The 13,269-nt window shown below is 36.7% G+C and overlaps 1 protein-coding gene and 1 pseudogene across 1 annotated transcript in view; one reads left to right on the forward strand and one right to left on the reverse strand.

Annotated features, from left to right (window-relative positions):
• Positions 1 to 13,269, forward strand: part of LYST (lysosomal trafficking regulator) — a 217,894-nt gene that overhangs the window by 129,364 nt on the left and 75,261 nt on the right. Inside the window, exons 29-31 of the mRNA XM_002760888.6 lie at positions 2,396 to 2,587; positions 5,473 to 5,651; positions 9,252 to 9,458. Coding sequence (XP_002760934.3) covers positions 2,396 to 2,587; positions 5,473 to 5,651; positions 9,252 to 9,458 — 578 coding nt within the window. The remainder of the gene's footprint in view (positions 1 to 2,395; positions 2,588 to 5,472; positions 5,652 to 9,251; positions 9,459 to 13,269) is intronic.
• On the reverse strand, positions 12,402 to 13,133 carry LOC144580447 (L-lactate dehydrogenase A chain pseudogene; annotated as a pseudogene).

Genomic DNA, 13,269 nt, shown 5'->3' on the forward strand with positions numbered 1-13,269 from the left:
AACTCCAGTGCCACTACCCTCGTGGGGACGGCCAGCAGCTGCAGCTTCCATTATGGCCACACACCAGACTCTAAGAATAGACAAATATACTCAAACCTTGAACCCCAGGATATCCATGACTTGGGACCAAAGTTTCTTCAGCAGTACTCTCGTTACATCTAGATCTTAAGTTCTTGCATAGCTAGAGTAGTTAGATACTATTTTGTCAGATTAATCTTACAACCTCACTTAGGTTTACTATTCTAATGCTCAGCAGCTCCAAGTTGCCTGCTGCTAAATGAACAAAGCTCTGATTCATTATCCTCTATATCTGTTTTTGGTCTAGATATTTATATTGATATATATCTTTATATGTAATTTTACCTAAATGTTATCATGCTCTATCTACTAGTTTGTAAATTGATTTCTATTTTTAGTCATTATATTGTAGATATTTTCCATATTAGGAAACATAAATATACTTTTATTTTTAATGATTGCAAAATAATCTATTCTTTTTATATGTATAATCTTCTGTAATTTTTATAGATAAAGGGATTTTTTGCTTGTTGGTTTTTGCTATTATAAATAAGGTAGCAATATACACTTTTAAATGTATTTTTTTAGTTGTCTGCTTATTAATATGAAAAACTTTACACATCACCCTTAATGTATGAAGGTAGAAGGAGTCAGCATTAGGATATTATTTAGAATGCTGGACATATATTTTAATTGTCCTACACTCACACACACACATAGTTATATTAGTAATTCACATACATATGGATTTTCTTTATGTTTCAACCAATAATAATACTAACCATTAAAGTATTCTTTGTGAGGATGAGACAGGCATTACATTTTACATCCATTTTTTTTAATCCACAAAATGACTCTTTATCCATTTATTCAACCATCAAATATCAAATATTTCTTGAGTACCAACCATGTACCAGTTACTTTTTATCTGTCTTCAGGGAACTTGTACTGGAAGAAGTTATCAATAAGTATATAAACAAATATATTTAATACAATGTCAGATAGTGATAAATATCTACCTGTGAAGTAAGCTCTGTTTTTTTTTTTTCTAATCCACATCTTATGTATGAGAAAACTGAGGTTTAGAAAGAAGTGTGCTTATGGCCACACCAGCTCTGTGTGGCTTCATAGGAGGAGTGCTGAAATACCCTCCCACTTTTTCAAGTATTAATACACATAGTACTAAGAAAGTCTTACCTAACATTTCCTTATTCATTGCGTTGTCCTGCCTCTGAATTACAATCATCAGCTGCACATACAGTATGAAAGCTGTCAGATGTAGACATTAAGAAGAATCTGCTTAAACTAAGTATATTGTTTGACAGTATTACTCTTGAATATATACAGGATACAAAGATTTGTATTTTCTTATTTTTTGCCTCAAAACTATCTACCAAAATGTATTAACTGATTATGAATACTAATTACCCAAAGTATTGAGCGGTCTAAAATAGTATTAAAATATTCAAATATCTTACAGGATAAGTCATTAAAACCTGTTAAAATTTAGTCATATTTAAGCAATTTTTACAGAGGTTATTTATAGAAATTGATATATGTTTTCATAATTTAAAACAAAGGTTCAATTCCAATGAAGGGTTCCATTATTCCTCACCTACCAAGACGTCATTTTGGTTCCTATGGTCAACTTCCGATGCCCTTCTCCTTCGGTTCATTAAATCAAGACTCATCCCCCCAGTTTTCTCCTGGATGCTCTACCTGTGTTATACCTCCTGGAGCAGGTGCAGTAATGGTGCAGGAATGCCACTCCTCTCTGCTCAGTCTCAGGAAACATTTCTCAGGAAATGCTTTTGTAGCATTGAATTCCAAATGATGCATATGTTCTAAATAATTTTAATAACAAATCACTGGAATTATATTCTGATCTCTTCACTTTCATTGACTGATTTCTACTTGCCCCTGTATCCAATTTTTAATACTACTTTATGAAATTTAGTAACAGTAATTATCCAGAAATAGTAATATTCTTACTAAAAATAATGTGCATTAAAACTGTTGATTTTGGGAAACAAAGAAGTGAAACAGTATTTGAAACTATTTTACCAAAATGTTCTGATCTACTTAAGGCCATTTAATCGTTTTTAACTCGAACTTTGCCAAATGACATCTGTTTTACTAAGCGATGTCACTAGCTTTGACATTGTTATTTAGGACTTTGAAATCAAAAGTACTGTTGCACTTCTTCAAAGAAGGAGAAACGTCACTTTCTCTTAATTACTCTTTCCTTTGTATAAATGGACTTTGTAGTAAATAAGGTTGCTTTCATGTTCCGGTAATCAAAAAGTTTCAGCAAAAATAGTTTCCTTGATCCTTATTAACACTAGCATTTGATGTTTTAATTTATATACTTTTGAAGGTCCTCGAAAATTTCCCCTTGCTCAAACGGAATCGCTTCTGATGAAAATGCGTTCAGTGGCAAATGATGAGCTTCACGTGATGATGCAACGGAGAATGAGCCAAGAGAACCCGAGCCAAGCGACTGAAACGGAACTTGCGCAGAGGCTACAGAGGCTCACCGTTTTAGCAGTCAACAGGATTATTTATCAAGGTAAGACTGTAGGATTCGTTTGTTTTTCCTCAGATTTTAAAATGAAAGAGAATTAATCTAAGAAGAAACTGATTAGTTTTCAGATATTTAAGCAGCATTATTTTTTAGTTCTTAATATCCATATTATTAAGAGTTTTTTTATTTGAAATTGATAGTCTTGAATAAAAAGTCCACTTTTTAATGCATTCAGTGCTAGCCCAGATTGACCATTTTAAAACCATATGGCACTTCCAGTATGATCTTTTGAGATCTTTGTAGATTCACATGCAGTTAAGAAATAATACAGAGAGATTCTGTATACCCTTTACCCAGCTTCCCCCAATGAATCTTGCAGAACTGTAGTATAATATCACTACCACATGAGTGACATCGATACAGTCAGCAGCATTTCCAGCACCAGGAGGATCCTTCACATTGCCCTTTTCTTAGCCACACCCGCTTTCCTCTCATCCCCTCCAGCCCCTCCTTAGCCCCATAACCTCTCATCTGTCCTCCATTTGTATATTTTTGTCTCATCAGTAATGTTACATAAATGGAATCATACAGTATGTAGCCTTTTGGAATGAGTTTTTTCACTCAGTATAATACTCTGGAGAGTCATTCTGGTTGTTGCATGTATCAATAGTTTGTTCTTTTTCTTTTTGCTGAGTAATATTTGTGGTATGGATGTGCCACCGTTTGTTTAACCTCTCACCTCTTGAAAGGCTTCTGGGTTGTTTCTAGTTGTTGGCTGTTAGAAATAAAGCCTCTGTCTGTAAGCATTTATGTGCAGGTTTTGTGTGAATATAAGTCTGTTTTTCTGGGATAAGTGCCCAGGAGAGCAATTACTGTGTCATGGTAATTGCATATTTAGGTTTTGTTTTGTTTTGTTTTGTTTTTTGAGTCAGAGTTTTGCTTTTGTTGTCCAGGCTGGAGTGCAATGGCATGATATTGGCTCATCATGGCACAATGTTGGCTCATCACAGCCTCCGCCTCCTGGGTTCAAGTTATTCTCCTGCCTCAGCCTCCCAAGTAGTTGGGATTATAGGCATGCACCACCACACCTGGCTAATTTTGTATCTTTAGTAGAGACAGAGTTTCTCCTTGTTGGTCAGGCTGGTCTTGAACTCCCTACCTCAGGTGATCCTCTAACTTTTGCCTTCCAAAGTGCTGAGATTACAGGAATGAGCCACCGTGCCTGACCTACATATTTAGTTTTTTGAGAAACTGCCACACTTTTCCAGAGTGACTGTACAGTTTTACATTCCCATCAGCAATATATGAGAGGTCCTAGTTTCTTCACATCCTTACCTACTATTTGTTGTTGTCACTATTTTTTAGCCATTCTGACAGATGTATAGTGATATCTTATTGTGGTTTTAATTTACATTTCCATATTTGCTAATGAATATATATGTACATACTAAAATTGTGATACTTAGAGCAATCACTTAAAAAAGCTATTCAAAGAAATATACTCCAAACACTATGAATAATGTTCTCACCACACACACAAAAATGGTAACTATGTGAGGTGATAGATATGTTAACTAGCTTGATTATGGTGATTATTTGACAATGTATTTATATATCAAAACACCTTAATTATATACAATTTCTGTTTGTCAATTATATGCCAAGAAAGCTGAAAATTGTTTTTTAAAAAACCCTGTAGAAGTGGCCGGGCACGGTGGCTCATGCCTGTAATCCCAGCACTTTGGGAGGCCGAGACGGGTGGATCACGAGGTCAACAGATTGAGACCATCCTGGTCAACATGGTGAAACCCTGTCTCTACTAAAAATACAAAAAAAAATTAGCTGGGCATGGTGGCGCATGCCTGTATTCCCAGCTACTCAGGAGGCTGAGGCAGGAGAATTGCCTAAACACAGGAGGCGGAGGTTGCGGTGAGCCGAGATCGCGCCATTGCACTCCAACCTGGGTAACAAGAGCGAAACTCCATCTCAAATAAATAAATAAATAAATAAAATAAAAAACACTGTAGATAAGACAAAATGTAATGTAAAAAAATGTTCAGGTAACCCCAGGAAGTCAGGACAAAGAAAACAGTAATTGTTAATCACTAGAAAAGCATGATAAACTCAAGGGATTTTTTTTTTTTTTTTAGCTTTTTTACTTTTCTTTCTTTCTTTTTTTTTTTTCTTTTTTTGAGACGGATTCTCTGTCACCAAGGCTGGATTGCAGTGGTGTGATCTCAGCTCACTGCAACCTCTACCTCCTGGACTCAAGCAGTCCTCCCATCTCAGCCTCCTGAGTAACTGGGACTACAGGTATACACCTCATGCCTGACTAATTTTTGTATTTTTTTGTAGCGAATGGGGTTCCACCACATTGCCCAGGCTGACCTCGAACTCCTAGACTCAGGTGATCTGTCTGCCTTCACCTCCCACAGTGCTGGGATTACAGGCGTGAGCCACCATGCCCACCTTTTTTTCCTTTGACTTTTCTAATGTACATTCTGTACAACAGACTCCCAGATTAAACTCCGAAATTGAGCCATGATAATCACATATACAGCATGTAAATGGATAGCACATGCAGAGAAACAGCTCTTTAGATCCACTCATGTAAATATGACATGGTCTTTATGTTTGATTTGTATAACAAGCTCATGGTTTAAACCATTTTGCAGTTTAACTTACCTTCATTACTCAATTAAATGTTAATGTAAAATTGCATGACATGCATTTTTAAATTTCTACATTATTTTATGTGAATTCACTTTCTACTACGTTGTATCTACTACATCTAATATACCTGATACACATTTAAATTGTGATAACTGAATTAGTAATTAAATACCATATTTTTACCAGCATTATTACTATTTATAATGGGTAGATAGCAGTGATATGACTAATTTTGTATTCTTTTTTTCAATTCAAAGAGTTTAATTCAGACATTATTGACATTTTGAGAACTCCAGAAAATGTAACTCAAAGCAAGACCTCAGTTTTCCAGACCGAAATTTCTGAGGAATATATTCATCATGAACAGTCTTCTGTTTTCAATCCATTTCAGAAAGAAATTTTTGCATATCTGGTAGAAGGATTCAAAGTATCTATTGTAAGTAAACTTATTATATGGGAAATGTTCATTCACACAAAGGGAATAGAGGTTTTTTTGTTGACTGTATTGTATGTTTTCAAAATCGTATTTCTTTGTGCTCTTACTTTTTAAAACTCAGACTTGAATTTTAATTATAGAGTAATATATATTGCTAATTCACCCTTTCCAAAATGATTCATCTCATGCAGCATTGCTTTTTAAGCCTGTAACCCTAAAGGCTATTTTCTAGTGTTGTAGTTTAGTAATGTCTACATCAGAAAAGAGTAGATAGATCATCATCATTGATGACTGCTGTACGAGTTTACATTAATCGTTTGTTTTTAAAGGGCTATATTTACGGCTACTTGTTCTCAAATTTCTAAATTATTATGAATTTTAGATCTTGACCTAAGTGTATCTGACACCTTCAAAATTACATAGAGAATACTGATAAGTGTCAGGGTTCATTTATCATCATCTCACTTGGGTTTCTGTGGGTCACTTACAGTTGACACAACGGAACAATTCGGTCAGTTTACTCCATAGATAGCAAAGGCCAATCTAATTGTAGTGATCTTATACATCATGACATGCCAGTCTCTAAATCTAAACTAGATTTTGTTGGTTAGTTCTGAACAGCAAAATCAAGTGCGGATTCACTTAGAACTCAGTCACTCACACAGGTCCCTTAGGACTAGATGTAATTAGAGAGGAGCAGTTCCCAAAACTCAGAATGAATTTTGAATGTACTGCTTCCAGTTTTAAACCAGATACAGGTGATTTGATCAGCATTTGGCTAGGCTTAGTGGGACCATAGTTAAAACAATTGGTTAATTGTTAGGGAATACTCTATGGTAAACCCATAAAGTAGTTTCCCCTTATCTTGGGGGAATACATTTCAGGACCCCTGGTGAATGCCTGAAACCACAGATGCTACTGAAACCTATATATATGTTTTTCCATATACATATATACCTATGATATAGTTTAATTTATGAATTAGGCATAGTAAGAGATTAACTGTAATAACAAAACAACAATTATAACAATATGCTTTACTAAAAGTTATATGAATGTAGTCTCTCTCTTTTTACAATGAGTAAATATCTTATTGTATAGTATTTAACTATTTGCGGACCATGATTGACTATGGAAAGCAAAACCACAGGTAAGGGGTGTTGCTATCTGCAGTGCTTAATTTGTAACTATTGTACTCAGTAGTATAGCACAATTCAAGTCTTTATTATGAATCTTTTCTCTTTTTATTGCAAAATTAGTGTAAGCTTATTTATCATTGTTCTTTGATAGTTTTTTTTTTTTATTTATAATTTGTGAGCCCTTGGTAATTTTTTAATGGCTTAGGACATAAAATTTACCATTTTGACCATTTTTAAGGATACAATTCAGTGGCATTAATTATATTCATATTGCTGTGCAGCCATTGCCACCATCATCCATCTCTTGGAACTTTTTTTTCCCCCAGAGATGGAGTCTCATTCTGTCTCCCAGGCTGGAGAGCAGTGGCCCAATCTCAGCTCATTGCAACCTCCACCTCCCAGATTCAAGGGATTCTCCTACCTCAGCCTGCCAAAGTGCTGAGTTTCATACTCCTGACCTCAGGTGATCCATCTGCCTCGGCCTCCCAAAGTGCTGGGATTACAGGCGTGAACCACCGCACCCAGCAAGAACTTTTTAATTATCCCACAATGAAACTCTGGACCCAATAAATAATAACTTTTACCACCCTCTCCCCCATTACCCTATAAGCACTATTCTACTTTCTGTCTCTGTGAGTTTCACTGTTCAAGGTACCTATTGTAAATAGAAGCATACAATATTTTCCTTTAGATTCTAGGATACATGTGCAGATCATGCAAGATTGTTGCATAGGTACATTCATAGCAAGGTGGTTTGCTACCTCCATCCTTCCGTCACCTATATCTGGCATTTCTCCCCATGTTATCCCTCCCGAACTCCCTACACCCCGCTGTCCCTCCCCTTGCCACCTCTAACGGACCCCACTGTGTGATGCTCCCCTCTCTGTGTCCACATGTTCTCATTTTTCAACAACTACCTACGAGTGAGAACATGCGGTGTTTGATTTTCTGTTCTTGTGTCAGTTTGCTGAGAATGATGGTTTCTGGGTTCATCCATGTCCCTATAAAGTACACAAACTCATTGATTTTTATGGCTGCGTACTATTCCATGGTGTATATGTGCCACATTTTCTTTGTCCAGTCTATCATTGATAGGCATTTGGGTTGGTTCCAGGTCTTTGCCATTGTAAGCAGTGCCGCAATGAACATACATGTGCCTGTGTCTTTATAATAGAACAATTTATAGTCCTTGGGGTATATACCCAGTAATGGGATTGCTGGGTCAAATGGAATTTCTATTTCTAGATCCTTGAGGAATCACCATACTGTCTTCCACAATGGTTGAACTAATTTACATTCCCACCAACAGTATAAAAGTGTTCCTATTTTTCCACATCCTCTCCAGCATCTGTTGTCTCCAGATTTTTTAATGATTGCCATTCTAACTGGCATGAGATGGTCTCTCAATGTGGTTTTGATTTGCATTTCTCTAATGACCAGTGATGATGAGCATTTTTTCATATTGTTGGCTTCATATATGCCTTCTTTTGAAAAGCATCTGTTCATATCCTTTGCATACTTTTGGATGGGTTTGTTTGTTTTTTTCTTATATATCTGCTTTAGTTCTTTGTAGATTCTGGATATTAGCCCTTTGTCAGATGGGTTGATTGCAAAAATTTTTTTCCCATTCTGTTGGTTGCCAGTTCACTCTAATGATTGTTTCTTTTGTTGTACAGAAGCTCTGAAGTTTAATTAGATCCCATTTGTCTATTTTGGCTTTTGTTGCCATTGTTTTTGGTGTTTTAGTCATGAAGTCCTTGCCTATGCCTATGTCCTGAATGGTTTTGCCTAGGTTTTCTTCTAGAGTTTTTGTGGTGTTATGTTTAAGTCCTTAATCCATCTGGAGTTAATTTTAGTTTAAGGTGTCAGGAAGGGGTCATCCAGTTTCTGCTTTCTGTACATTGCTAGTGAATTTTCCCAACACCATTTATTAAACAGGGGATCCTTTCCCCATTGCTTGTTTTTATCAGGTTTGTCAAAGATTAGATGGTTGTAGATGTGTGGTGTTGCTTCCGAGGCCTCTGTTCTGTTCCATTGGTCTATAGCTCTGTTTTGGTATCAGTACCATGCTGTTTTGATCACTGTTGCCTTGTAGTGGCTTATTTTATTTAGCATAGTGTCCTCAAGGATCATCCATATTATAGCATGTGTCAGAATTTCCTTCCTTTTTAAGGGTGAATAATATTGCATTGTAAGTATATAGCACATTTTGTTTATCTGTTTATCCACTGATGGGTGTTCAGATTGTTTCCACCTTTTGGCTATTTTGATGCTACTATGAACATTGTATGCGATCTCTTTTAAACTCCTATTTCGGTGGATATGTGTATCTCTTTCTAATTTTGACTATTAAAAACAATCTGGAATAAAACATACTCTGTAATCTTCTTTAGAGCTGTGTTGAGTCTAGCATAGTATTATTAAGCAATCTGATCCTAATTCATTCCTATCTTGATTTTAGGGTTCAAGTAAAACCAGTGGTTCCAAGCAGCAGTGGACTAAAATTCTATGGTCTTGTAAGGAGACCTTCCGAATGCAGCTTGGGAGACTATTAGTGCATATTTTGTCACCAGCCCACACTGCACAAGAGAGAAAGCAAATTTTTGAAATAGTTCATGAACCAAATCATCAGGAAATACTACGAGACTGTCTCAGCCCATCCCTACAAGTAAGTATCTCAGCTTTGATAAGTAAAACTTTTGGTGAAATATAAAGTCTGAATAAAACAAGAACTGAAATTAAACTGAATTTTCATGCCTAATTTATAAATATAATTTTCTTTTTTTTTTTTTTTTTTTTTGAGATGGAGTTTCGCTCTTGTTACCCAGGCTGGAGTGCAATGGCGCGATCTCAGCTCACTGCAACCTCTGCCTCCTGGGTTCAGGCAATTCTCCTGCCTCAGCCTCCTGAGTAGCTGGAATTACAGGCATGCGCCACCGTGCCCAGATAATTTTTTGTATTTTTTTTTTTTTAGTAGAGACAGGGTTTCACCACGTTGACCAGGATGGTCTCAATCTGTTGACCTCATGATCCACCTGCCTCGGCCTCCCAAAGTGCTGGGATTACAGGCTTGAGCCACTGCACCCGGCCCATAAATATAATTTTCTTACCAAACAAATTTAACCTAAGGTCTTTCCTCAGGTGCTTTACACAGGCTCAATTTAACGTCTGTGTTTATTTCCCAACCTTATTTCTAGTGTTTAAATTGCAAGTTCTGTATCAGAGTTTCTATCAGATACTTTGTAATGTGTTAACATATCTTAAAATGCTTTCTTTAAGAATTGTTTGGAGGCTTTTTTAAAAGGCGTATATTACCTGTGAAACATCTATATTGAATAGCTCAAACAACAGTACATATAATGTATATCAAAAATACATCTAGTAAGTTAAAATAGAAAAAAAATTAATCATTTGGAATAATCAAACCCAAAATACCTAAAAGAATTTCAGAGTCCATAAAGTCTATCACTTCAACAGTGGTAGATGGAAAATTTAAAGAGCACATTAAACCATAATGTAGGGCTGTTTAACAGTTCCTTATAAAATTAAACATATATTTAACTTGTGACCATGTTATTCCATTTCTAGATATTTACTTAAAAGAGAAATTAAAACATAATGTTTTTTAAAAGACTTGTTTAAGAATATCCATGGCAGCCTTTTTTCATAATGGCCAAAAACTAGAAATATTCAAATGCTTATCAACAGAAGAATATACAAAGTGTGATTTCTTTATACCTGTAGAGAGAAATCTGTGTAGACTATTCTACAGCTCTAAAAAGGAACAGACTACTGATACACCTGTCATTATGGATGAATCTCAGAAACATTGAGTGGGGAAAGGGACAGCCAAACACAAAGGAGCGCAATCTGATTCTATTCATCTGAAGTCCAAGAACAAGCAAAACCAAAATATGATGATAGAATTCAGGACAGTAGTTGTCTCTGTGGAAGGGGGATGGTGAGAAGGGGAATTGACTGGAAAGAAGTTTAAGAGAACTTTTTGGGGTGATAAAAATAAGATCTTATTTTGAGTAGTAGTTAAGTGGATGTATGCAATTGTCAACATCATAGAAACACTTAATGTATGTATACTTATTACATGTAAGTTTTACCTCAATAAAGAAGGTGAGAGGGGATATATTTAAAAAGATAGTATCCCCTTTAATATGTAGAAAACTCATATTAATATGAGTCAAAACTATCTTGAAGGGATACTTGTAGGTGCTCTTTCCAGTATTAAGACACTTTTAAGTACACTAAAGGCACTGTCTTCTATTTCACAAGACAGAGGTATATTTAGCCTGTACTTTCCTTCTGTGGAGAACTTGAAGTGGTGCTTTTTTCTTTCCTTTATACTCAGCAAAGTTGCTCTCCATCAAAATTCAACTGTGGTGTTAACAGTCCCCTTTTCCTCATACCAGTTTCCCTTCTCCACCACTTTGTGTCTGTCAGTGGTATCATTATTGAATTTCAGCCTGAAATATTGAACTGTTGTTGTCATTGACTTTTTCTTCTCCCTCTCAATATATTTCATCACCAAGGCCAGTCATTTATTCACCCACAAAGACTGAGGATATAATCTTTAACCTAATAATTTTAGTAACTACTGATGATAATTGCCAAGATATACTTTTTCATTAAGGAGTTACAAAATAGTGATTTATCTAAGTCTCTCATTCCATCAACATCTTTAAGCTCTGACTCTTCTATAGGGAGGAACTTTCCCTTGTCAACTATTTGGCTACCTTTCTTTTTTTCTCTTTTTTTTTTTCCACTGTTCAAGGTTTATTGGGAGTTTTAGTTGGTATGACACTTGGATAGTTGGTTACGTTGTTTATATGTAGATCTCTTGACATTATATGGTAATGAACACTGCTGATATAGTTCACAAAATAAGATCCTTTGGAATAATTATGCACAAGACATGCAATATTAGATTTATACACTGGATCCCAGGATGTTACTGATTGGGGAAAACAAGTTGAACTAGGCATGTTCAGTGAAGGAGCCAGGAAGTTATATAACACATGGTAAACATCTGTCTGGTTCAAGGGGCAACCGCAACATGTGCAGCATCGGCAGTGGTGCCTCAGAGGTGGCAGAACTATTTCACACTAACCATTTTAGGACTACTCAACAGTAGCACCATCCAGCATCAGGATATAGCTGTAGGATTTTACAGACCATTTCTATTTCTGACTTTAGGAATTGATGTTTTTTCCAGTCCATCTTAACATTACTGCTTTAATCACAGATCAGATAAAAAGGACAACATGCACAACCTCCAGCTAACATTCTGTTGTAGCCTAGTCAGTAAAATGGTATGCCATCAGAAGACTTTAAAATTGCAGCTCTTTTTGGATCCCCTAAGCATATCTGTACTCTTCTTCAAACGGGCCTCCTCCTTGGGAGTCAGAGTCACCTTCACAAGGTCTGAGATTCCATTCTGTCCCAAGATACAAGGAACCCTAAAGAAGGCATCAGCCTTTGTATCATGGAGACCCTTATGGTGGAATTGGATGCACCCGCCTAAGATTCTTCATTATACTCTCTGGCAAATCTGCCACAGAGAGTCCAGTGGCCCAGGATATATAGCCTTTGAGTTTGATCACCTCCTAAGCACTCTTAACCACCTGCTTATGAACGTCTTTCCACTGTTCCTTATCTGTATCAGTCCCTAAATCTGGGTGCAGAGTCTTCAGGGAGACACCAGCAACTTTCACTCCACTCCATACAGGCACACTGGAATCTCCATGATCCCCAAGGACCCACCCATGACAGCTTAATGGGTGATCTCCAGCCCTTACCCCATCAGGTAACGGAATCGGGCTGAATACAGATTGCAGCCACTTCCAGTGACACGGTTTTTGGGAAAGCCGTTTATCTTCCAAGTCATATAGGTCAAGATACCAACTGGATTTGAAACAATAAGCAACGTGCAGTTCAGGCTGTATTTTACAACATTAGGAATGATGAATTTAAAGATGTTCACGTTATGCTAGATCAAATTAAGATGGCTTTCTCCCTCTTGCTGACGTGCCCCAGCAAGATGGTATGACCAGCTTGGAGTTTGCAGTTACATTATAGTCTTTGCCAGAGATAATCTTTGGTGTTCTAAGGAAAAGGCTGCCATGTTAGAGATTCATCATCTCACCCTTCCGTTTGTCTTCCATGACATCAACAAGAGCAAGTTTACCTGCCAAGTCCTTCATTAAGATACTGATGGCACAGGCCATGCCAACAGCACCAACCCCAACAACTGTAATCTTATTCTGGGGGGTCTGTTCATCCTTTAGAAGATTATGAATTGGCTGATCCTTGAGAGTTTCCATATTGGACTTGGAACCAGAAGGAATCAGGAACTCACATTGGGTGGGCATCACAGGGCACGGCAATGAGATCTGGACCCGGAGGCAGGCTCCAGCCCCTTGGCTACCTTTAAATACAGTCAGTCAAGTAAAGGCAGGAAAAATTCT

The sequence above is a fragment of the Callithrix jacchus genome, chromosome 19, assembly GCF_049354715.1.
Source record: "Callithrix jacchus isolate 240 chromosome 19, calJac240_pri, whole genome shotgun sequence".
Lineage (NCBI taxonomy): Eukaryota > Metazoa > Chordata > Mammalia > Primates > Cebidae > Callithrix > Callithrix jacchus.